This window comes from Myripristis murdjan, chromosome 23 (genome assembly GCF_902150065.1).
Source record: "Myripristis murdjan chromosome 23, fMyrMur1.1, whole genome shotgun sequence".
Classification (NCBI taxonomy): Eukaryota; Metazoa; Chordata; class Actinopteri; order Holocentriformes; family Holocentridae; genus Myripristis; species Myripristis murdjan.
Window position 1 is genome coordinate 3,237,957 of NC_044002.1, and position 26,225 is coordinate 3,264,181.

General features: G+C 40.0%; 1 protein-coding gene across 1 annotated transcript; it reads left to right on the forward strand.

Moving 5' to 3' along the window:
- Window positions 1-31: 31 nt before the first annotated feature.
- LOC115355525 (sarcolemmal membrane-associated protein-like) lies at window positions 32-20,791 on the forward strand. The gene is made up of 7 exons (XM_030046376.1): window positions 32-149; window positions 2,925-2,999; window positions 4,519-4,818; window positions 8,268-8,385; window positions 9,335-9,590; window positions 10,241-10,375; window positions 17,149-20,791. The coding sequence occupies exons 3-7, from the start codon at window positions 4,545-4,547 to the stop codon at window positions 17,236-17,238; spliced, it is 873 nt and encodes a 290-aa protein (XP_029902236.1). The 5' UTR covers window positions 32-149; window positions 2,925-2,999; window positions 4,519-4,544; the 3' UTR covers window positions 17,239-20,791.
- Window positions 20,792-26,225: the final 5,434 nt, after the last annotated feature.

Genomic DNA, 26,225 nt, shown 5'->3' on the forward strand with positions numbered 1-26,225 from the left:
GGATGACAGCGGGAAAGGAGGAGGGGGAGAAGAAGAGGAAGAGGAAGAGCTGGAGGAGCTGAGGGCTCAGGTGCTACAGCTGCTGCTGGAGCTGGAGGAGACCAGGGAGGTTTCCCAGAGACATGAGGAGAGCTTCCTGGAGCTACAGGGTCAGTCCCACTGTGTGTCTGTGTGTATATATATATATATATATATATATATATATATATCTGTCTGGTTTCTCAGACAATGGAGTGAATCAGCAGGGTGCTGATCAGCTATCTACCCTGAGAATCTGAGGACCATCACACATCACCTGCTTATTCTATATATCACATTCCTCCATGTGAGAGCGTATGACATAATATTTTCACATCCATCCACAAATAGTGGTATGCTCTGATTAAAATATGGGTGGTGAAAACAGACCTCAGTGCATCACATTCTCTATACATATAGTTCCTCCATCCTCGTATTTGTTAGAATGTAAAGGCAGCAGTTTATTTGGACAGTCCAGCAAGTTGCTCTGTGCACCCCTGGGCTGCTGATCCACAATACTGTATTAATCCCCATTCACCTCCATAGGAAGGCAAAGCCAGTCCCAAAAACAAACACTTTTGGTGCATAAACAAATGTAAACCAAGAAGACTTTACCATTATAAAAACAAGTCCCAGTGCCCATTTTTTGATGAAATTAAACGTCTGTTTTCTTGTTATTTCCCTATTTGAATTGGAAAGATCTGGCAGGTAGTGTCTGCAGGAAAGGTCCAGATAATAACCTTTTGCCAGGAAGAAATGACTTGATAGTACTCTCACCAATAATTGCAATTAATCAAAAAGGGTACTTGTTCTTTCATATTGGCATATTTTACTTTGTTAGTGTTTGATTATGAATTAAAAGAGTTATTTTGCTTTGATATTTAACAACTTCCAATCAACTTAGAGGCTGTTCTTGAATTCTTCAGCTCTTTGCTAAGCAAATGTTCATGCTTGCACATTTTAAAGTGAGCGAGCACCATCCTTAGCCCGTTGTCAGTTAACCCTGCTTCAGAGCAGAATTAGCACAGGCTTTTTTGGGGTTAACCCCAGAGCTTTCCCCAAACCCAGTGCCAACTATAGCCAGTGTGAATCAGGGCCAGTGGCAGCAACATTAATTGAGACCCAGTTGCAGAGCTCATGGAATAGACGTTAGCCCAGGGCTTCATGGTACAAGTTTGGATCACTAACCCAGGGCTAACTCATAGCCCAGGGTTAATGAGTGCTTGTGTGAAGACGGGATAAGTGAGCTCTGGGCTCTGTAAGAAAGCTCCTGAGGATACCCCATAGCTTAAGCAAGTGCAGTGTAAAAAAAGCCCTTTGTATCGTCTTTCATTTGGACTGTCTAATGTTAATATGCAACTTAGTATCAATCAAACTGTGATGAACCATAACCAAATGCGGACCGTCTAAATAAAATAATCTAGACATAAACTTTAGGTACAGATGATGTACAAATGTTACCACTCCCAGGGTGCAAACAGCTCAAGACATTCCCTTCTTATTCGTAATATGTTATATTAATCATATAATAATTTTCCACACCGAGCCACCGACCTGTGGTGGTAGCAATGGGGGGATAGGGGAAGAGCTGAACAGGTCGGTGTACTTTACAAGAGCTCTACTCCAGGCCTTTCATACCAAGTAACCCCATAGTGACAACTGATGTTACACAAAGCTTTGGCAGTGGCTCTCAAATGCTTTGATTTCAAGGACCCCCAAAGTGATACACATCAGGCCATGTATTTGATAAGATGTAATATCAGGGATCCTCATCTGATAAGATTTAGTTATTCCATAAGTGTCTATACTATAGCTTTGCAGATTAACACTGAAGAATGTGAAACCTTTGAACCTAATAGTCATTCTTATACATCCTTTCATTTGGCTAACTTCTAGGCAATGAAATAATTGTGAAATTAGAATATTCCCTATTTTTCTAAGGACCTCCTGGAGCCAGGAGTGCCATTAGGGCCCTAGTTGGTGAAGACAAAGGTGAGGGGGTGATTCCATAAGGCTGGAAAAATTCTGACCATAGTTTCTTGTTAAGTCGCTGAGATGAGGTAGCTGTGAAGACTCAAGGTGATCGTTTCCTAACCTAACCTTTACCCTAACTGATACAAAGTTGATGCGAAGATAAAAGTCAACTGATAAACTATTGATGCTAAGTTTAATTTTTCCAATGGACAGTTTAATCTGAAGTATCTACATCGTCTCAACTGTGAATCTCAAGTGATTCAAAGTTGATACTACATTCTGTACCAACACTGGAAAGTCCAAATAAATTGTGTCCATTTAAGCAGCTGGTAATGCACATACCCAAATCTGTAAAATATATCTGTTTGGAAGGTATACAGTTTTTACAACTCATCTGCACGCCAAGATACTTTTCTGTGCGTGCCTGTTCATGTGATGACACAAGAACTGAAACTAATAGGTAAGTGTATTTATGTCCCCGTATGTATACTTATGTTCTTCTTATTATACTATTTTTCTTTGCTGTATTTTATTACCAGTTGTTGCTGCAACAAGTGCCCAGATTCCATGTAGAAGTAATTAAAGTTTCATCTTATGTTATCGTACTTTAGTGCAGAGTTTCTCAGAAATATACTCTTAATCCCAAACAGCTCCATGTCACAGTAAACGTGCTCAGTAAATCTGCCATAATCTCTAATCTGGCAGGATGACAAGTTACCAAAACTCTGTCCCATAAAACAAGCTGCCTCTGACTTTTGTTTTGTTTACAAGCCCCTTGTTGGCTTGTAACTGGACAATGTGAACTTAAATGAACCAAATACAAAAAAGTCAACTTTTCCACTGTGAGTTAGACCAAGGAAAATGACATATAGCTGTCATTGCACCCTAATTCTCTCTGCACTCCATCCTGATTCCATCCTCTGTGCTCCCAGGGCTGCTGGAGGAAGAGCGTCTGGCCAGTGCCCACCAGGCTGAGAGCTTCACCAGGCAGATTCAGAGACTGCAAGGTAGACACACACACACACACACACACACACACACAACTCAGCCAAAACTATTTCATTAGCGCACCTCCGGTTGTGACAAATGAGCTTAATGCGATTATATTCCCCCCATGTCTCCTGATGTATCAGTGTTGCTGCACAGAATAATGTTTATGGATTAATGACCTGCCATTTTCTATCTCTCTCTCTCTTTGGAGCCTCATGGCAGTGGAGAGGACATTCCTTAGAGCAGCTAATAGAAACAGCTGTATTAAACTCTTCACTGCCCTGCCATAACACAAGCAGTGTTGTAATACAGGCAGCTAGACGATATTACATCCCTCCCATGGCCCAAAGCCTTGTGCTTTTCTGTTGTTTGTAGTGAGGATGAAAGGATTTGTCGTCCCCAGAAATGGATTCATATCTGAGTGAGTGAACTCGAGCTGATGGTGTCCTTTCATCAAAGATCATAGGAGCTGGGAGGGAGGACTAGGAATTAAAGAGACTTGAAGTTATTAAAGGAGTGTAATAATAGTAAGTATTTTTGAAAGGAGTAATGTGAAAACAAAGCGTTCAAATGTGATGCATTACATTCTGTCTTACAAAACGTAGTTGATTGTTGCATTAGGGAGATATACTGTGAAATCAAAAAGTGAGAAGTTATTGCAAATCCATCCAAAACTTCCTTCCCTGGGAGAGAAGCAGCTGTCACTTTCCACACTCTTACTCTTACTTTCCACATGCAGAGGTTCTACATAAATATCACTTTTTCACATGAATTTTCTTGGTGCATTGTAAGACATTGGGCTCATTTCCTGAAATTTCAAGGTTGGACTTGTTCTAACTTTTTCCACTATTACAGACAGGAATTGGAATCTAAATTTAATTGGAGGAGAAACCTGAGCAGGGCGCTGTGTTAGTGTCTGTATTTAGAGAGCAGACCACCCAAGGCCTATAAAGTATGGAAACACATCAGTCTATCCTCACGTGTGCGTGTGTGTGTGTGTGTGTGTGTGTGTGTGTGTGTGTTTGTTCATTCATATTGTTTTAGACCTGTGGGGTAATCCCAGCATGCTTAGCGTTCTTTAAATGCTCATTAGATCGATATTTATCTATCTGTCTATCTATCTATCTAGAGAGATAGATAGATAGATAGATATTTTGTTGTGTAATTGCTTTGGCAGTATAAGAAAAGTCTTACCATTCCAGTAATACTTGAACTAGAAATAAGGATATCCGCACACTTAGTCAGTGCAAATTTCATGTCAAAGTGAAAATTGCTCTGACTAAGTGTGCGGATATCCTTATTTCTACTTGAATTTTTGGATCCTCCAGCACTTCACACAATCATTTGAGCCGGGTGGAGCAGTAGAACTCCTACATTATCAGCAGTACTTGAACTGAAATGAACTGAATAAAAAAGTAAATGCAAAAATCATGCATAGTTTGTCTGGATCTGAGATGTTTCTCTCCTCTCCTCTCCTCTCCTCTCCTCTCCTCTCCTCTCCTCTCCTCTCCTCTCCTCTCCTCTCCTCTCCTCCAGCCCAGCTTCGTTCGGTGCAGGAGGAGATGGACAGTCTGGAGGAGGAGAAGGAAAGTGAACTGGGGGAGGTGCAGGAGGAGCTGCGTTCGGCGCAGGAGGAGGTGTTGGTGTTGCAACAGGCTGCTGAGGAGGCGGCGGCGGAGAGGGAGAACGACATTGCCTCCCTGCAGGAGGAGCTGTGCCGCCTGCGGGCCGAGCTGCAACGCCTGCACGCCACTGCCCAGGAATATGAGCTGGAGATCACCACGCTGAAGGCTGAGATCAGCATGAAGAGCCAGCGGAGAGACACTGACACTGAGGGTGATGTATCAGACTGCAGCTAAACAGCAGGACATGCAAAATGCATGCTCCTCTTTAGTCTGGTTCAACAGTATATGAAAATGATTCTCAGTGTGACATCCCCTATGTCATCAAAATGGGCTAAACCACACCATGCACAGTAGTTGCAAATGCCATTTGATCCCGAGTCCAGTAGAATAGCAACATAAAAGTTGCTTGTCTGATTTCTTGTGCTGAACAAAACCTGACATAGTGCCAGTTAAGCAAAGGCAAAGACAAGCAAAATGAGGCACTGTAGCACCCCTATAGGAGGTTTCTAAAACAGCACCTATATGCTGGTTGGATATTCACAATTTAGAGCTTAAATTGGTTGGCTTGACCTTGCCAATGATTTTTATACACAAGTAATGCCCTTCTGAGTCTAGTAAAGTAATTAAATGTCCACTAAATCAAGAAAAATCAGCATGGAAATTTAGATTTTGTTTGTATTACTTTACATTTAGCTACCCAAAAGGTAGGTGCAGCATTCTAAGGGCCCAGCGACATACTCCAAATTTATCTGTAAAGAAAGTGTTTCAGTCTCATACTACATTCTTGAGAGACCTGTATGCATGTACTAACCAAGTGTAATCCTCAGAGCTGCTGATTCAGGCCAGCTCATGTCCTCACTGTGAATACAGACAACATCCTGCGGTGTTATACAATGTTTTCAGGATATCTGACACACACAGGTACATTTATTTCTGATTATATCAGACAGCATAACAGGAAATATATTTACAAGCAGTGGCAAACATATGAGGAACAAGAAATTGGAAATCTGGCACAGGAAATAGACACTTCAAGACCTTTGGAATTTTTTTTGTTTGTGCAGTTTTGCCCAAATCTGAGGTACAGCTTTAAGAAGCAGATCTTGTGTTTTAGTGTCATAATTTATATTTTTCAGAAAGATAATGGGGGAGCTTATGAGGTAGGGACTTATAAATTACACAATGTAATGTCCTCCAGATGCAGCACTGAGTCACTGAGTCAGAAATTTGGCACTTGTTTTAAAGTGAAATGCACTATGGTATACTAGGTGTTGCAGTACTTTGTTTTAGCCTTTTAGGCAGCTCATCAAACTGCAGATTTTGCTCATTTTAATTCTAATTATTGTATCTGTTGCATATCCCAATAAACAAAAGCAATGTCATGTCTTTGAAAGAAATGAATTGTAAAGCTGAAATCCATGTTTTCACTGTTTTCCCAGCATGTTCAGACTATAGCAAACATGTAACAACGTAGGGTGGCAATGACATTCTGGACTGTCCTGACCAGTCTCAGGGTGCCTGCGACATAGACTAAGACATATGATAAGATAAGATATGGATTTCTGTTCTGTTGTGGTTGCTACTGATAGGCTAGTTCTACAAAGTAGCTTTTACTAACTGATGAAAATTGTTGCTATTTTAGTGCTATAGCTTTTTGCACTTACCCTGATGGAATGATGTATTGCTGTTCTGTTTTTATCAGGACTGTAGATACTTATTTGATGTGTTTATATTTTTATCTGGCTGAAACCAAATTATTCCCCGTGGGATAATAATGAACACTGCAAAGAGTGTTGAGGGATTATACCTGCATGCAGTATGTAATGCCTCCTCTGATTACAGTGGTTGGATTTTGAAGGCTACACTACAAAGCTCCTACCATTTTACATCTGTGGTGATCCACTAGAGACTCCTTTATCATTTGGAAAGAAATGTACACAGTTATGCCTCTGTCTGTTTTGCTCTTAGTCTTTACTATCACTCTATTTGCCCTGGTTTTGCTCTTGTTTTGGACCCTCATTGGACCTGGTTTTGACTTTTGACTTTACACCTGGCGTTGGAATGGACTTTGACTCGACTAAGGTGGTCTTGACGTACAGCTCTGGCAGAAACTCTCCACTTTGCACAGTTAGTCAAATGGGACTATTTGGCTACTCAGGCTTCTTAGCAGGAGAATGTAATTGGAATATATGAGAGATTTGGGACTCATCTTGTAGCTGTAGAGTTGCCAGGTCTGAAATTATCCCCACTATTTTCATGTAGACCACAGACAGAACATGCCAGAACACATTAAATCACAGCTTGACGTTGTTATGAAAGGACCAAATGACTATATAAAATTCATGCTTGATTGTTATATGCAGTCATGAATGGTGGTAGTAACATAATACTGTTTATGTTTGAACATGATCACAGCTGGGCTGATTTCTATAACTGTTTTGCATTTTCAGCATCCCAGCGCACTGAGCCATCCAGGGAGGCCCTTCCATCTCTATAGGATATACATTCATATCAATATGTCAGCTGTGTTGTAATTAGTATGAGAAAGCATGATTTGGAAATAGTTATTTCATAGTGAGTGATGGGTCTTCTGATTTCAGACCTGGCCCTCATCACTCAGCAACCCTTGGAAAGAGAGGAGAGGTGAGCCAGACTCCCCAAGACTAATGGAACGGTTTAATTCCCAGGCTGATAAGTAGCACAGTCTAAAAAGCAAAATTGGGATGAAATCCATCCTTGCTAATGTTACGATTAGGTACTCAGAGTTAATGAAAAGCCTACATTCAGGAAAAACACAGGCACAACCTTTTAAAAGATTTACAGGAGTCCCGGTATCTCTCATTTGTAGCAGCACCACCTCATCGATGTGAATGTGACATTAATTAAACTGAAAAACAACTGGCCTGTTTTGCATGTGGCATAATGAGATTAATAGCCATGCCTGTAAGGAAAAATAGTGAATATGAGCAGCAGAAGAATCTGATAGATCACATAGCTGATCCCTCAAGCTTACTTACTCTTATTCTGTTTTCTACTGGCTGAGCCTGAGCGGAAAAGTTAATTTGTTGCACTTTTGTATTTGGTTTATTTTTAGTTCACAAGTGAACCAGGGCTTGTAAACACAGGCTACATGGACTCATATGTAGCTTGTTTACTGGACAGAGTCCTGCTCCCTTTAACTTTAGCTTTGCATGATGGACATGTCTCTGCTCTTCTTCTCTGGAGTTCACACCAGTTAAAAAGCCCATGGGGGTGATTCTATTAAAGGATGTTAGCTGGGGGGAAGTCCACCTCAGTGGCTGGGGGTTAGCATTTGGAGAATCCAGCCAGTATCCAGCATGTCCTTAGGGTTAGGGTTAGCTCTCCTTCTGTTTATGTGTTTAGAACTACAAATGTAAAAGCTTTCATGAACTTGGTATAGATTGAATCATTATTGTGTAATATCAGTGGGTGATAGAAAGTAGCAAAATGGACCTTTATATAGAAGTATGTTACTTTAAAGACCTGCAAAAGAGAAGCACTTTATACCAGAAACTTGTTGAATGCCTGCCAGCAATAATATCTGTGTATCTGTGGGTGCGTGTGTGTGTGTGTGTGTGTGTGTGTGTGTGTGTGTGTGTGTGTGTGTGTGTGTGTGTGTGTATGTGTGTGACTGAACAGGTGATATGAACCAGCTGAAGGAGGAATATCGTTCACTGAAAGATGAGTGTCAGTCGCTGACGAATGACAACAAACACCTGAGCAGCAAACTAGAGCAGCTGCAGCAGCAACAAGCCAGGTGAGTGGTTGAGCTACATGCCAATCAATCAGCCTTCCAACCAGAAATTTCCTGGAATTTCCACACACTGCCTTTGTGCACTATTCATTGTTGGACAAAGGTTGCGGACGGATATCTTCACCAGGTCTTGGATTTTTGTTTCATACCTGAAGTACAAACTTTGCACACTCATCACAACTAATAGCCATAGTTTTTTCTCACCATCAATTTCCAGATTTTACAATGAATCACAATGTTGGTAAAATTATCCCTCAATGAAAACTGAAACTCCTCATTTTTTAGTGTTACTAATGATGTTAATAATGTTCCATTCCATTTCCATGTGGCAGAGTCTTTCCTGTGAGCCAGCATGAACAATAAGCAGGGCCCTGACTCTGTTGGAGCGAAATGGAGAGGAACCTTAATTAATGTCAGTAGTAACACCTGTGTTTACCTGCTATTCATGTCTAAATGGCTGCCATGAACACGGTATATTGCTGCTTTGTCATGAACTACAAATTTTGTTGTGTCTTTAATTATTGCACAATGCTGTCATCCATGTACATGAATTTTTCATGTAGTTGGACAATAATTACACAAATACAGTCTCACCATAATTATGCATCATAATTCATTCTCCTTTTTCACAAATTTATATTTGCACACTCTCCCAATGATTTCATTATTTATTTCTTAACTACTTTGAGATGTTGTTGCTGAAAAAAAAAGCTGAGACAAATAATAGCCTGCTCACTTTGAGTTATGGCTGAACTGGCCTGTTCCGTCCCAGTCCCTTTCCCTGAATAAATGATGCTGAGAGTGAATCTGTAATGAGTTAAGTGCTGCACTGCGGGTTACAACACCAGAGAAAGAAAACAAAGCGTGCACATGCATTCACACAATCTTTCAAATTGTCTTTTTTTTTTTTTTAACATTTGCTCGCGATCTAATGTGTCCTCTTGGGGAGCAGCTGTGACGACGATGTGTACCTGGCTGTGAGAGTGGAATCAGAGGCAGAGAATGAAGATGAGCCGGAGGAGGACGACCCGGTAAAGTCTTATGGTTACATCACCCTGTCCCAGTCGCAGCCTGAGCAGCAGGGCAGGGACCCGGTTGATGGCTCCATCCAAAAAAACGTCTCCAGCGACGGCATCGGCTCTGAGCTCAGTTCCCTGAAGGTTCAACTCAGACAAGCGGAAGAGAAGGCGCTGCAAGTACAGAGAGAGGTAAAACTCCCCTCACTTTCAAAAATGAGTTGATGTGGAGCTTACTATCACCATAATTTTGCAAATCATGATGTATCAGATAAAAGCTGAATGAAGCAGTGAAATTTGATGACATTTCCTTAGTAATATTTTTTTTCACTTTCACCTTTCAACCACCAACATTTTTGTACATTTGCCAAAACAAACAAACAAACAAACAAACAAACAAACAAAAAAAAACAAACAACGAGGTTGGTTTGGCAAAATTGGACCAATGAATAGTTTAATTTCATTGCACAACAGCTGGCTTTGCACCTCCTAAAATGTCTAAAATATCTGTAAAATATGTGTCTACCATAATTTCCAGAGATGTTAGATGTGTTTCTTCTCCCACGTTTCCATATTTCTCATGGTTATATGATAATGATTGTTACATTATGGTTTGTGTTGTTTATAAGATGTTTACATTTCCACTGTGGATGTACGACCATTGGTAGGTGCTTTAAAAAATAAACTCATTTGTGCTGTTTCTGACATGTTTAAGTCTCCATAGTGGTTATATGGCCATTTTTGCAACATTTTAAAAGTGTACATGAATTTTGCTTGACATTTGGATGGACGTGTAGCTATAATCTCTCTCTGTCAACTCTGTCTGTCAATTCCCACATCAGTGTGAGGGACTGAAGGGGGAGCTGGCAGAGCTACAGCAGCTGTATGACAGTAGCCAGCAGGAGAGAGTGGCGCTGGAGAGAGAACTGCAAAGCTGCAAGGCGGAGCTAGAGCGGCTGGTGGGCAGGAAGTCACAGGTGAGAGGTCAAAGGTCATGATCCAGCAGTGGGTTCCTGCTCCACAGTCTGCTGTATGTTCAGTCTGGGTCTTATCTTTGTATCTTTTTTTTTATTATCCTTTTTTTTTTTTTTTTTTGACAAGGTTTTCATTGTACATACAGTGGTGCACATGTAAATCAGTCTTGAGCAATATGTTTGTGTTTTTTGACTGACCAGCTGACCAGACGGTATGGTTAGCATGCTAATTAACAAATACTGACATTATTGGACCAAAAAAGCCATCATTTTTCTCTTATTTATCATAATTTTGAAGACTTCCAAATTAATAATTGGATAAAAGTAATTAATGACATTTCCACAGTTGTTTGTGTAAGAAAAAAAGCTAAAAATTCTTTGGAACCTTAACTAGATTGATGTAGTTTCAAAAACAAAATGCAAAGTGTTTATCACCCATGATGAGCTGTCACACACAAGTGGAGTTGTAATGATTCTCCTCTTAGTTTCCTCCTGAATAGTTTTGTTGTTGTCTTTGAACAAAGATAACAGCTAAAGACCAAAAGGTAAAGATAACAAAAAGAGAATTAATAAAAGAAATGGATCTAGCTAACTGCGTATTTTTATTGGCTCAGCAGCAAACTAGAACAGCAAGCTAGCAAGTCATTAATTTATCGGCCAAGGCCAGTCACAGAACAGCCAGCTATGAATTTAATGTACACCGCAGTGTTAGCTTTTTGTTAGTAAAATAATATCTGGGTTTGACAGGAGCAGCAGAATTCAGTGGATCCAGTTTCATTTAAGAGAGAAACATGCAGGTAAAACTGTCCAAGTTTTAAAGACCAGCTTAGAGCTAAATTAAACTTTGGTAAAGTGTTGGGTACCCAATCCTGGTACCCATTTTTTATGTAATCACAATTATTTGTGAGAGCACTACCTGACTGTTTCTTTCTGGTGCAAGGTTACTATACTGTGCAGAAGTTTGCTACAGATGCGATCAGCCGGATCTACTTTCCCATTCAAATCAGAAAATAACAAGAAAAGAGCCATTCAGAAAGAAATGCACTATAGATCCTTGTGTCAGTGGAAACTGCTGTTGTTCAGAACTTACAATATGGCCGCTAGGGGTGCATTACATGACATCAAATCCACCTCAGTGTTCATCAACCAAGAACACTGAGTATGTATCGGGTAGTTACAGGCAGAGAGGCAGAAAGTAGGGCAAGGAGTAAAACATTTTGAATGGAAAGCAGCTTAGGAGTCAACAAGTAATCGTATAGTGAAGGGGCAAGGTAGGCCTAGGAAGGAATCTAAAATTTCAAGGTAAGTGCAAGGACATATTCACATGCATATAGTCCTATGATACACCACTAACACATACACTGCTACTTGAATGACAATATACTACAAATCCATTTTCTCTCCACCATGAAGTCTGTCTGTCTGTACTGTGTGCATGTGGGTCAATAACAGCTTGGTCAAAGCACTCTCTGGATGCCTCATTGGTCGTCTTGCTTACCGGTTGTGACAGCCACATTTTTTGGCTCTGTTGATGTAGCCGGTTACTAAGCGTTTGTTGTGAGCTGTTCTGAGCCTGGCTTCTTCCCAACATGTGTTGCAACAGGGCACTTTGTTATCGTCAAGCAGTCATCTGTCTGTTCTGTTTCTACTCAAATTAGCGCTTCCTCTTCCTTGCTGAGGCCATTACCACAGAAAGTGCTGAACAAGAGCTTTATTCCAAATTGTCCAACTGAAAAGATAAGAAACATAGCAATGCTTAGAGACATGCAGGGTCCATCTATTTGGCTGAACATCACAAAGACATCCAAACGAAAGGATTTGGATTCTGTTGGCCCTGCCTCACTACTCTCTATCATGTCATTCACTTTTGTCCTTGTCCTCCATAGCAGTAATTTACCTTGTGGTTAAAAAACCGCAACCTAATACCCACAACCTGTAACCCACATTGCAGTGCTGCCGACAACACCCAGGGGTTCCCGCCGTTCGGGATGCATTCGATTGGAAAGGCAGCACTTCAAAGTGTAGGCAGAGATCTTTAAATGACAAGATGTGACTTTCAGTATGGATCTGGAGCGGTCATGAACTGCTTTTAAAGCTCTCCATCTTGTCTTTAACCATCTTTGATGCAGTTCTCTAATTGCTTGCTCTTTCTGTTTCCTCCCTTCCTTCCATGGTCATGTTCTGTTGTAATCTAATCGCCATCATCTTTGTTGCACATGAAACTAATGCAATGGATTATATCAAATTCACTACAAATTTGATGGTTTTTGATGCCTTACCTGCCTCATGTCAATCTGTCTTTTCTCTTTCTATTCTTCCTATCTTTGTTTCATGTTTGATTTAACCATGGATGGATCTATTTTCTCCCCATCCCTGATGTTGAATCATTTGTTTTCGCGCACTCCATGCCTGCCTTTCTCGCTCACATGCTCTCTGACTGGGTTATTATGATTTTATTATTTTGTTTTCTCTTACACCCCTCCTCTCTCCATCTCCCTACACTCCCTTTGTCTTCTCCTCAGAACTGCACCCCTCCGTCTGAGCCCCCTGTTCTCTCCATCCCCTTCATAGGAATGATTGTAATAGTGGCCTTGATTTGGTGCTGGTGGGAGGAGCTGGCATCCTAGAGGGGACCAGGTATGGCCAAGCCCTTCTTTCTCTACCAGACACTCTGCTTTTTATCACATCCAAGAGTGGCTGAATAGGGTTGTATCCACACTAACTCCCTGTATGAAGCTGTTTGTGCATATGGGAATTACTGACTAAATCAAGGTTCCCACAGGTCATGGAATTTCTGCGGAATCATGGTATTCGGAGGGGTGTACTCTAGAAAAGGAAAATCAAGTGATTGGATCAATTCTCTGGGGACGTCAGGGAATCCAGGAATGTAGCAGAATGTAATCATCTTGTTCACATAATCATTGCATTAGATAATTTTCAGTCTAATCGTGGTGGAAAGCAGATTGTTCACCTCTTTAGAAAAACAGTGTATGCAAACCAGAAAGGAGGAGCATTTTTAGATCATGGAAAGTACTCCAATTTAGAAATTTATGGAAAAGTCACGGGAACCCTGATATATGTGCTGAATCAAGTTTTGTTTAATGGGACAGTGATTACCAACTGGCGACCCACACGCAAAATCCATCCCGCTAAAGCTTCTCATCAGGCCTGCAGAACATCAGTGAATTCAGAAAATACGAGGAGGAAAAAAACATGTTCTTTATATGTCTTTATATCTAGAGGTTTTTTTTCTTCTCATATTGACTCAACACCAAAAACAGTTGAGATGGAAATATTTTTATTAGGAATGATTTACCGATCCCAAACGTGTGTTGGACCTGGCGGTTCTAAAGACTTTCTGAATCAACCTGTCAGCTTATTACTAGTTAACCAGTAGCCACACAACCTGATGCAGGACTCTACCTCACTCACAAAGCTGTGTCTGATTGGCTGGGTGTGCACTGAATGGCAGCAGTCTGATAGGTAAAGCTGATATGAATTCCTGTCTTTTGAATGTCTTCTTGTCTTTTGAAAGAATGGAATGCAGCTTGTGCCGTATCTTCACACAAGTATGGGGACGTTTTCCACGAATCAGGACACTGCGTAACAGCATCAAAGCCGGTTTAAGTTGATTAATATTTCCTGCCAATCAGGACTGCATTCTGCAGATTTGAGCCCTCAACTTTTCAATAAACTGCATCCTTGGTGGGGGTCTGCACTCTACTAGCATTTTGTAAAGTTTCTAGTTATTATTCTGGATCTTCCATGTTTTTTAGGAGTTAGTTCACACTAATACAGACTAATAAAATAGGATTAATTTTGTAAGAAAGTTACAATGTTAAACAATAAAGGGCTAATTAGACCTAAAAAAAAAAAAAAAAAAAAACTCAAGTTTTGTTACTTGAAAATCTGGCCCCAACAGTGTTTGCTTGGAAAAATTCTGGCCCTTGAACAAATGTAGTTGATGACCCCTGATATCTACCCTTTGATTTAAGCATGGTTAGAGCAGCTCTGTCACTATAAAACTTCTTAGCAACAATGATGTCACCATCACACATCATACATGAACACTCAAACAAAGGCATAAAAGCAAACAGTCCCACCTCAGTGACATTTGCGCCAAATGGGGTGGAACCAAAATGGCAGTGGAGGGTTGCAGAAATGTTGGAGCAAACTGCGATGAAAAAAAAAAAAAAAAAAAATTCTGGCTAAAGCCATCAGCTTTTTCCTCTGCACAGCTTGCGCGCTAATTGAGGTGGACAGTGAACTCAAGTCATTGACTCATACTAGTTTCCAAATATATCTTCATGCACAGTGTGACTTCACTGTAAGGAATGCCTCAGTTAAGCCTCTGGGATAAAGACTGGGAAATAAGAATAAACAGCCTCTGGACTTGTGATTTGATAGCCGTGAATAAAAAGTAAAAATGAAGAGAAAAAAAAGAGAGTTTCACACTGGCTTGTCTGTTTCTCATATATGTTCTCATCAAGCTGCAAAGACTGCTTTTATTCAAGGGTCCATTACACTTAGTCCCGGGGAAGACAGTGATGAGTGGCCGGATAAATATCTCCATTGGGACTATGCAGAGATTGTGGCTTTTGCCAAGATGGATGACCCAGTGCTGATTTTTTCACCGCTGTCAGGGTCCAGAGGCAGAGCAGTAGCCAGTGGGGGCCAGCTAGCCTGCAGCCGAGCCAAACACTTAGAGGACTTGGCCTTAGATTGACTCACTCCCTCTACAAAATGCAGCCAACTGGGGTAGAATGTGACTGATGAGGCATGAAACTCATGTTGCGATGTCTAAAAGTCAGAAATTCCAACTTCCTACAAGGTAAAACACAGTGCAGTGACCCAGTTCCAACTAGGAAAGCCTGTCAGTACTGCTTAACCCTGAGATTTCCAGGATGCACTTATCTGACAACTGCAAATACACAGTATTACTTATTGCTTTCCGCAAAAAAGACTACACGATACAAAACAAACACTCAAAGAAAAAAAGCCTATTACCAACAATATAAATGCAATGCAAATGCAATTGTTAAAGGTTATAAATCTTTCATCCGTTTCAAAAACTCCTGGATGACATCTTTATTCCTATAGCTTAAACAAATGTTCAAATGTATCAGTTAAGACTAATATATAACAACTGATATAATCAATTCAAGGAATTTTATAATTGTTTGGGAATTGTGTAAGGCATGCATTCAGTGTTGTATCCTCTCCTTGCCAAAAAACACTGAATGATGGAAAATGTATGTATCATTTTTACTATACCAAACATGTTCTGGAATTCATGTAACTATGTATTAATGTTAATGTTTATTCTGTATGTCCAATTACACCTTTGGCACTCATAAGCCCAATAGACACTAGTTTATAAAGAGCTGAGGGCCCATTTTTAGATGGATGCACAGCATTACTTTTAACATGTTTAACATCACACAACACACCTTAAATCCATCCAAACACTTGGTAGCACACGGAAATTTAAAAAGTAACACTTACAGTTGCTAACATTCTGTGCAAACTAGCCAGCTCTGTTTGCCAAGCGAGTTAACATTTGCTATTGCATGGGGAGCAGTTCCTCATGCAAATGAAGTCTCACAGGCATCCATGTTTATCCTGTGGTTTTTCTGAGCTAGACCTCTGGCATGCACAAAGGTTGTAATTACACACTACCAGTTGAGAATTTCTGAATTTCTTTGAATGGAAGGCAGGGTCATACCCACCTCCCCAAACCTCAAGCTGATAGGTGGCTGACAGCCGTCTAACTAAACCCTGGGATATGTTAGACATCACTGGTTTGGGGGTGTTTGGGGATCACAGTGTTTTCCAGGTGGTGGTGTGAGTGAAGTTGATGTGATCAAGGCTGACGAGTGTGTGAGGTTTCCATGTTGGCGATTTGGTCATGGGGCCTGTGTGGTGGCTGTGAGCTTTAGCAAAGCTCTCACTTTACTGGGTATTTCCAAGTTGACATCACTGCAAAAATCACAGTCGCAGAAATGCTTTGATGAAATAACAGTGTGAAACATGAATGGTTCACCAAATTCCTCAGCAGTGAAGTTATGTGTGTATGTGTGTGTGTCTGTGTGGGAGGGTTAATGTATGAACACAGTGGAGTTGTTGCCATTAGTTCACACGTGTAGCTTATGCAGTGTTGTGGTCCAGTGAACGTGAACTTTTGCCTTTGAAATATAACCCCATATGAGCACTTCTTACTCTTCACTTAGCCTGGGCTAAGACCCCCGTTAACACTGGGCTAATGGCGTGTTCACACCAAACACAAAGTGAATTTTCACGTCGCGGATTTGTGTGAATATGGCCGCAAATTTTTTGGTGGAATTGAAAAATTTAAACTCATGTGATTATGTGAATGATGTGAAAATGCAAAACTCGCGCTTTAGCATTGACTTTGCATGTAATTGTGCCGTGTGAGAAACTCGCTTCACATTTGGTCTGAACACACGATAAGACCTCTGTTAGCCCTGAGCTGACTGTCTTTTCACACTTTGAATGTAGAATGTGGGACATCTCCACCGTAACCCAGGGCTACGATCTGCAGCATGAATCAAGGTTAAAACAAAGTGTGTGAGCCCTGTGCTAACCCAGGGCTAACAGTTAGACCCGGGTTAATGAGTACAAGTGTGAATCGAGGCTAACCTAACCTAAGCACTGGTCTGCAGTCAGCCCGGGTCTTAGGTTAGCTTAGAGCTAAGGAATGCTGTGTGAGAAGAGCTGTGGTATTCTTACTAACATTATTATACCGTCTTTCTCAGGAGAGTGATGCTGAGGGCTGGAACCTGGTGGCGGCAGTTGCCATGGCAGCCATTGTAGTTCTGGTTGTCCCCAGCCTCATCAGGGCCTGAGGACGACACGGGAAGTGACCTCACAGTGACCCTGGGAACTCTGGGATTGCTATCGCCCATCCAATGCCACTTCATACACACATATGGCTCTGTGCCGTCGCTGTCCTGGCGTCTGTTCCTCGCATCCCCCTGTTTAGTGGAGGGCATCATGCAGCAGCACTTTCATGCACACACTACACACATCAGTGATACTGAGCGCCGGAGGGAGAGGCAATAAGATGGTTGAATATACAAAGCTGCACACAAAGACTCTCTTTGCTCTTGCTCTGCACAATCTTTTGGGTCAGCCTTGCCGTTCAGTTGATTGATGATTGGTTATCTCTGTGGTTTTCAGCCTTGTGCCATTGTGACCCAACAGTCTGCAGGTTTTCATACGCGCAGTTGTCACTTTGTGCCATCTTGTCCAAAAGTTAGTATCTCTGACATTTGGTGTGTATAGCCCAACATTCCTGTGAAAATTAGGGTTTCTTCCAAAAATGCCAAAAATAAGGGTGATTAACCGTGACATAGTTTAGTTATCATATATGTTTTAAAATATATCCACCACCACCAACTTGTGAATTGTGATTGTGAAAATTTTTTAAAAGATTTTTTTTTAATGCATGTGACGTCGACTACAGTAGCAAAGAGGAGGTCAGAAGCGACTTCATTTCTCTCGTCTCCTCCTGACTGTTATACAATCAAATTAAGATTTTCATAGTGTTGCTTTGAATAGTGATTATAGTTTTGCTCACAAAAAAGATACAATAGAAAGATGCAAGCGCTGGCATTAATTGATGCGTTTTATTTCATGGACCATAATGTACAGCTAGCCACTATGTAGCATAGGGTCTCTTTCATAATCCCTTCATATTTTCTCCAGGTATTTTGGACTACAGACCAAATGGAAACTTTATAACCTACAAATCTATGTCAGACTTTGCTTCTCTATTCCAACCAAATACTAAATCAGTTCAGCTCACTGATTCACACACTTAAACCAATACAATCATCAGCTGTAATATTTAGCTGAAAGGAAAACCTGCAGACTTGGTGCACGACTGAAAACTACTGGATTAGCTTATTGACTAAATGCTTTGCCTTATATTTCCTCTTTGAATTAAATATATTTTGCACTCGTTGAGTTGCACCCGTGATGGGGAGAACAGTTTGTTAAGAGAACTAACTGTAGCAGATAAAAGTTACCTAAAATGCCATAGTACGTGCTTGCTTAGCCTTATTCTTAATACACTACAACTCTCCTTCAGTCCTGCTTACTCCTCTGCAACCATGTCCAACAAACTTACAGTTACCTTTGTTCAACAGACACAATTCATTTTGTAGCATGGGTTGAGTGATGTCAAAGCAAAAAACAAAAAAAAAAGAAAGAAAAAAAAACTGATAGATTGAAGAAAATGAATTCAGTCAGCTATATTTTAACTACCTAGCCCTTTACAGAACAGATTCCAGTGTTGTGATGTCTGTGATTTTTAACCCATACTACATTCTCTCTCAGATCTTTCACTGTATTTGTATGTTTATAGTACTACAGAGGTATTAAGCACATCTACAGAAGAAAATTACAGTTTTATAAATGCATATAGGTATTTGTCAGGCAAAAATCATTTCCAGTTAGAGATTGTTTGTGACGACTGATTTCACTGTGTCTGGGTAAAGTTCAGATTGTGCTTTAAGATTCAGACGGATATTTTTGTACATAGACAAGTTTTAGTTTTCAGCGGATTCTAGTAGGATTAGTTAATGTTTTGATGAGAGAATGCTTTATTTTATGATTTTTTAAGTGAATGCAGTCAATGCGGTGACCAAATAATCACAGAATAAAATAAGACGTAGGAGTCTCCCTCCCTTGTCCTTTAACTCTGTGTCCTCGTTTGGTTTGCACTCAGTGACGTTAATTGGGTTGGCATGAGGCATTTCCAGTAGGTTACACAACTTGCACAAATGACTTGTAACTATAACTTAATTAAACCCACTGTTGACTGCTTGCCTTGGTTTCTAATGACGCATGGGACATTTAACAAGTCATTGTAAGCTTCAAAATGAAAGACATTCCAGCTTATCCACAAGCACTGGCAATGCAACACTACTGAGAATGACCTATATTAACCTTTTTCTGACTAAAATGACCACAAAACTGAGTGTTTGGCAAGCTTTGGCATGTAAACGGCCATGCAAAGGCAAAAAACTAATTCACATTGACCTCATGATGTATGGACAGTGCTGAATGAGAGATGTGTTGCCTTTGACCTGTGTGGGGTCATGAACTGGGTCCAAGCCTAATGCAGTGACATGAGAGAGCAGGCCTTTCCTTATATACTGTAGGAATTTGAATTGAATCTTATTATTTTGATGAATAACCTGTTGATTACTGTGTTGTTGTATTTTAATAGGGTTAAGGTTGGTGTGTGTGTGCTGTGGGTATTTGACCTTATTACAGTATCTGTCTTAATACCGGGACATTGTTTAGTATGTGAGCTGCACACACTACATACTCTAACAGGTTCCACTTTGTTACAAATGAGAAATCGCATGCTATTGCAACCCTCATTTTTTGCATGATAGATTCTAGGTGTTGGAAATGTAGTTTATTTGATTAGATTATTGTTGAAGGGTGAACATAGAGAGACATATTGTACATAATGACACCCCATGTTTGATGTTAGTGGTAATATGATTTTAGAGAAATAGAGGAATGCGATATGAAGTGGTTGACATGTGTGGTTTAGGTGAGCTGAGGCTCTGAAGTGCTCTCTAATGGTGTCCTGTGTGTAACATTTTCCTTTGTGCTATTGCAGTCCATGTATACTGTCCCATTTGTCTTGATATGGTGATAAATGTACACACATAGTTATTTCATTTCCTTTGGGACTTGTCACAAATGTTTCACTCGAGCTAACCTGAAGTAGCAGTGAAGTCTTAAGAGATTTTGTGAAATGAGCATAAATGCCTGAAAAGGACGGGCAGAGGTTTCCTTTTGTTTATCTGAACATGAGCCAAACCTAACCTTAACCAAAGTTGCTTTACATGCCTTTAGCTCACTCTTTCACGAGACAAACACTCTATCCAATTTGCGTCCAGTTGTCATGTAATTCAATTTGTGTTTGAGGAGGATAATCTTCACATTATTTATGTCCACAACAGGAAGTCTGTTTCAGAGTTCATGCTCATTTCGCATTTCTTAGGCTGGACTGTGAAACTACAGCAAGTCTCAGTAATTTCAAAGGGATGGTTCACCCATTATGAAAAATTGGATATTATTTCACTTCCCTCCTCCAGCTGTTCTGTAGGACAGTAGTGGTGCTATCTTGCTCTCATCAGTCCTGAATGCTGGATACTGGCTGGATGCTACAGATGCTAACCGTTAGCCTCCTGACTTTAAAGTCGACTTAAAAATCAGTTTTTAAAAGGAATATGTTTTACACCATCTTGGGCTGTCAAAATTCTGCTGCACATCCTCAAACTCAAACTCTGTTTATTTAACAATTTGAGTGGATTAAGGTGGTTATTTTTCAGAATATTAGCTGGGGGGAAGTCCACCTTAATGGCAGGGGGCTAACAGTTAGCATTTGGAGCATCCAGTCAGTATCCAGCACTCAGTAACAATGAGAGGAAGATAGCAGTATTAAGTGAAATAATTTTTCAAAATGGGTTAACTATCCCTTGAATGTTTTGGTTGTGATGTCTCAACAGTAAATCAGCCTGTTCTCAAGACTTGGTTCCTTTGTCCATAAGGCCATAGAAACACAAAACCTTCCTGGAAGGGCAATGCATGCTGATATTATCATGTACATATCTCTGTACTTATGTATTTTGTACTGACATGTGACATGATTTGTACTGTAATGTAAATAGAATAGAGTTAAAATCTCACTCACTGCAGGCACTTACTTTGCAAGGGGTTATTTACTCAGTTTTTTGCATTTAGATGATTCCAAGGTAGCTTTAAAGCATTTCTGCAACATTTGCAAAACAATGTAGCAGTAGATATAGTAGGCTAGTGTCTTGATAAAGGGTAGCTACTTGATAGATTTTGGTGTTGCATGTTAGATTTAGAGAATGAGAATTAGTGATGTTGCATGCACTTAGGTGGATAGATTCAGTTGTCTGTAGCAGCCATAGGCAATGTTAGGCAATGCATACTGAATATGATAGCGGAAGCATGCATGTTTACTATAATCAAATTCTTCCATTAGTTACTTTTGTCAATAGACTGTTTTATTACCATACTTGGTAGGTAAACCCACCAATTCCACCTCAGATGGCTATTCTATTCTCTTCTATAATGGTTGCATAATTGTGATAAATATATTGACTTTTCTGTTGCACTTCATACACTGTAGCAGTCACTATCAGAGAATGTATATGAACTATGCTCTTACCTACACTTCCAAACTTTCGGTGTGTCAAGCAAACTGGCATGTCAACCGGCTGCTTGCTGTATTGCTGTTGTTTCCAATGACACATAATATGCTAAATGTTGTTCTGTGTGTTTCTGTGTCTGTTTCTGTTCTTTTCTTCTCTAAAGGACTGTATCGAGCTGTGTTTCTGATGTTTCCGCAATCTCAGCACTACGCTAATGTCTCTCTTTTTATTTTGTGAAGATTTTGTTAAACATGTCTGTACATTTTGTAAATGAACAGAGAAATTAAAGTAGTTTATCCTTGCCTTTCATGTCAGACGTATGTGTTAATGATGCATGTGGATTTTTTTTTCTGTGCATTATGTGCATAAACAAGCTCTTTTTCAACCCCTTTGAGTTTTTCCACATTTCAAGGTGTTGCAGCTTAAATTCAAATGCATTTTGGATACAGCTTCAATCAGTTTGGAGTGTCACTGTCACTAGAAGGGGGTTGAATACTTACTGACTCCAAACATGTCAGCTCTTCACTGTATTGATATGTAAAGAGGGAAATTGTACATTTGTATATTGCCTTTGACTTTACAAGCTATTGTGTGTAGATCAGTGGCAAAAATCCTGATTTAATCCATTCTGAATGGAGCTGTTTGAACTTCAGTAGAGTGCTGGGTTGTATAGTTCCCTGGATGTCATATGAGTCCACATGGTGGTGAAATATCTTCAGTAGTTGCTCTGAGCTCCTCTGGCCTGCAAATCCAGAATGCTGTTTTTCTGTTTCTCTATTCACATCCAAAGTACAGTAAAACAGCTCCCAAAATAACACTTTTACAACATAGAATGAATGCCAACAAAGTTGATTATGTCAGTACAAAAAGCAACAAGTCCTGGTACCCATTTTTTCATGTAATTATAATTATTTGTGCAAATGCTAGTAGTTGTTCTTCCTGGTGCAAGCCTTATATATAAATGTCCTGCAGCTGCTACCTGCTGGATCTACTTTCCAAGTCAATCAACAAAATAACAAGAAATGATAATTTAATTTGCTCAAAAAAAAAGGGAACCTGTCCTTTTTTTTTTTTTTTTTTAAATATGGTATAATCCAATTATTTGTGTTAGCTATTGAGGACACCATGTAGACATGCATCACACCCAGGTGACTATATATCCTAAAACGTTTTGATTTAAAATCCTAACTGATTTTGTGAATACACTGCATCGCCAACATTGGAATTCAAAGATTGTTTCGTCTCCCATTGTAAATCTGCTCAGATTAGACAATTAGGAAAGGATGGTGTATCACACACTACCATAACTAAGATTATCCAGTCTTCACACTTTGATTATGTGGCAGTGACAGAATTAACATGACAAAAACTTACAAGCAAATTGTATACTGGTTCCACTGTCATTTTATATTGTGGCCTATGACCTCAACACATTACAGGACCTAGATGTTGGGTCATAAATATCATATTTAGCTCAGATCAGCCTATTGGTGGTTCAGATTAAATACAAAAAAAACTCACACTGTCTGAAAATTGTGGTCCATTGATCAAGGCTCCAATCAGAGTTTCCTGTCCTGGGTTTTGGATGGACACACTTGGTGTTGATCAGCCCAGTAATCCTCCAGTGTGTCCCAGCCTGCAGCCCAGAGCTTCCCTGATTCACAGCGGGGGAATGAAGATGATCAGCTGTGGTGCAGCATGGTCTCCTCAGTCTGCCTTGCTTTTACTCACTGCTCTTATACACAGAATCATGCATACATAGATCAAGAGCTAAGTGCCAGAGCCTCTCACACAGATGCATTAGACACCACGGCAGTACACAAGAACAGAATGACATGCTTTACTGACAATAACAATGCCACTGAAAACCAGGGGTATGTGGTCCATTGAGGGTCCAGCAATTCCATTTCTAAAATTCATATTAAAAAAAAGGTTGTTCTTGTTGATGTGTGGTGTGTATGTGTATAAACTTCATTTAGCCACTGATAGGTTGACACTACACACCGAAAATAACTGGATCAAAGGTAAAAATTTCGCCCAAGCATGTTGTCAAATTGGTCCATTTTCGGCCTGGTTGATGAGTCGCCGCCAAAAGATACTTTTCTAAACTTTTAGAAGCCACTAGCCTTGCAGCAAGCCGCCAGCAGCTGGCTCTCAGCTGCATCGTATGGTGCATGCACGCAGCCAAAATGCACAGTGCTGCATGGAGATGTAGCCCCACCTAGTGGAAAAGTCACGCCACGACACATCAGAAAACAGAGCTGTAGTCGTCCAAGAGGAGACCAGGAATCCCCAGAGTCCTTGAGGGAATTCTGTGAGTGCATGAATAGTTTCCAAGGGTCCTTGAAAGGTTTCCAGGAGTAATTTAGGATGTTCCAGAGGTCCTTGAAGAGTTTCCAGGGGTCCTTGAGGATGTTTCACAGGTCCTTGAAAGGTTTCCAGGATTACTTGAAAATATAGTACTTGATAGGGTCCCAGGGGTCCTTGATTGTTCTATTGGTTTTGATGTTTTTTGGGGGGTCCTTGAAGGGTTTCCACAGATCCTTTAGGGGCTTCCACAGGTCATTGAAGGGTTTCCAAGAGTACCTGAGGTGGTTCTGTGAAGTCCCAGAATGATTTCCATGAGTATTTGAGGAAGTCCCAGGGGTACCTTAAGGGTTTCCAGCAGTCCTTGAGGAGTCCATAATGGTCCAAAATAAGGAATAATTTCATTTTAGTGTAATTAAATCCACAATTTAATTATGCCACCTAAAAATGTGTAGGAAAGACTGTGGTCACAGGTTTCACTCTCTAAGTCACTGCTTCCCCACATACAGTTCAATACTAAATCAACAACTTTAAATTTCCCACATGGCTTTTTGGGATAAAATTCTTCCCAAATGGGATTCTGTATGATTGGGGATCTGAGATATGAAAATGTTTGTGCACCCCTGCTATGGACCCCCATACCCTAACTGATTTAAAACAGCCACAAACACCCTAAGTTAGCTCTAGTGTAATAGTAGAGCACAATTATAATTAACTGTAGGTCATAAGTCACCATACAATCCCTGTATGAGTTACAAGTTATTCTAGTAGTTATTATTATTGTGAAAGAGGTCAAGAAAAGAAAGATCAAAGGATTGGATCCACACATTTCCACCATGAATCATACTGTGGAGTATAACTGTAGCTTGGTGCCATCGTCCACGTGCATGATGCTGTCATGAGTAGCTGACCGGGGGAGGTAACAGTAAAATTAGTACACTGCTATAGGGATCCCTAGCTCAATAACATATGAGATCACCTACAAGAGGGGTAAGATGGAGATATTTTCAGACTTGTGTGTGGGCAAGGCTGCAGCCCCATCCCCTGCTGGCCCCAGTGACGGAGTTAACCCTTGCAATTACAATGCATCCTCTGAAATCAACATCCTACACCCTACAAATTAAAATCAAAGTAAAAAGTTTTTGAAACTCTCCAGTATGTACATTTTATTTCATCAAAATAAAGGAAATTAGTTCTTTGAAACCTTAATGGACCAATGTCAACAAACCAAAACCTGTTGTTTGTGTTACACACAGTTAAAGCCAAGGAGTGGCTTCTGGTTCAGTGTTCATAAATATACTACACTGTATGATTATAAATAAAAATGTATTTTTAAAAAATGACTGGTGGTTAAAAAAGGCACACCAAGAAAAATAGATCATAAAATGGTCAGATCATCATGTAAAGACAGTGTCAGAATATGATATATGTACATATTTAATGATACAATTTTTGCAGGGACACATGTACTACACTACAATACAAAACAATATTCAAGTTAAAGTTTTTTTTTTTTTTTTTGCTAATTTGCTCATCGACTTTTTTCTTCCATGTTTTTGAAAGAAATCAAGTGAATTTTCTCAGGTTTCAAAGCATTACTGGGGATAGAATGTTAATAAAATGTGCTAGACACATGCAGAACAGCTGGTCTATAACTTTGACTTTGAAGAGATCTCTCTTTTTTATTTATTTTTATTTTTTATTTTTGAATAACTCATCTCTCTGTGGGTGTCTCCTGCCCGGAACAAGAGTTTTGTCAAATTAAAGTCCCAATTTCTTCTTGCTGGCTGGTCACAAAAGAAATACTGTATACATAATTACACTGAAAAAAACTTGCTCATGAACAATCCTTCATAGTATAGTCAGGATAAAAACATGGAAACACATGGCACAGTGTGTGTCAACCATCTCCAGAGCCTGTATTTCACAGGTGGCCAGCCCTCCAGTTCAAACAGGCCTATCAGATGCAGATTCTGTAATGGAGGAGTTCTAGTAATTAGGGGACTGAAGTATCACCCTGGGGCCAAATTTAGAGGTGATAAAAACAGAGCAAAAAGTTGATTATGCGGTTAAGGGGGGAAAGAGGGAGTAGTCTCAGGAAAACTTGAGTTATTATACACAGCTTTGGCCTTCAAGGTGCTAAAATGGGATGTTTTATTTATCATACACACCATTTGGATTAACACTTAAGAAGTGCTGTGAATTATGTGAGACTTTTGCCATGTTGGAACCAAAAGACTGAACATAAGAGTACAATTTTGCAATTCTAGTAGAAAATATAAGCCTAAACTGTTTCTTTATGCATCTTTACCTTAAAC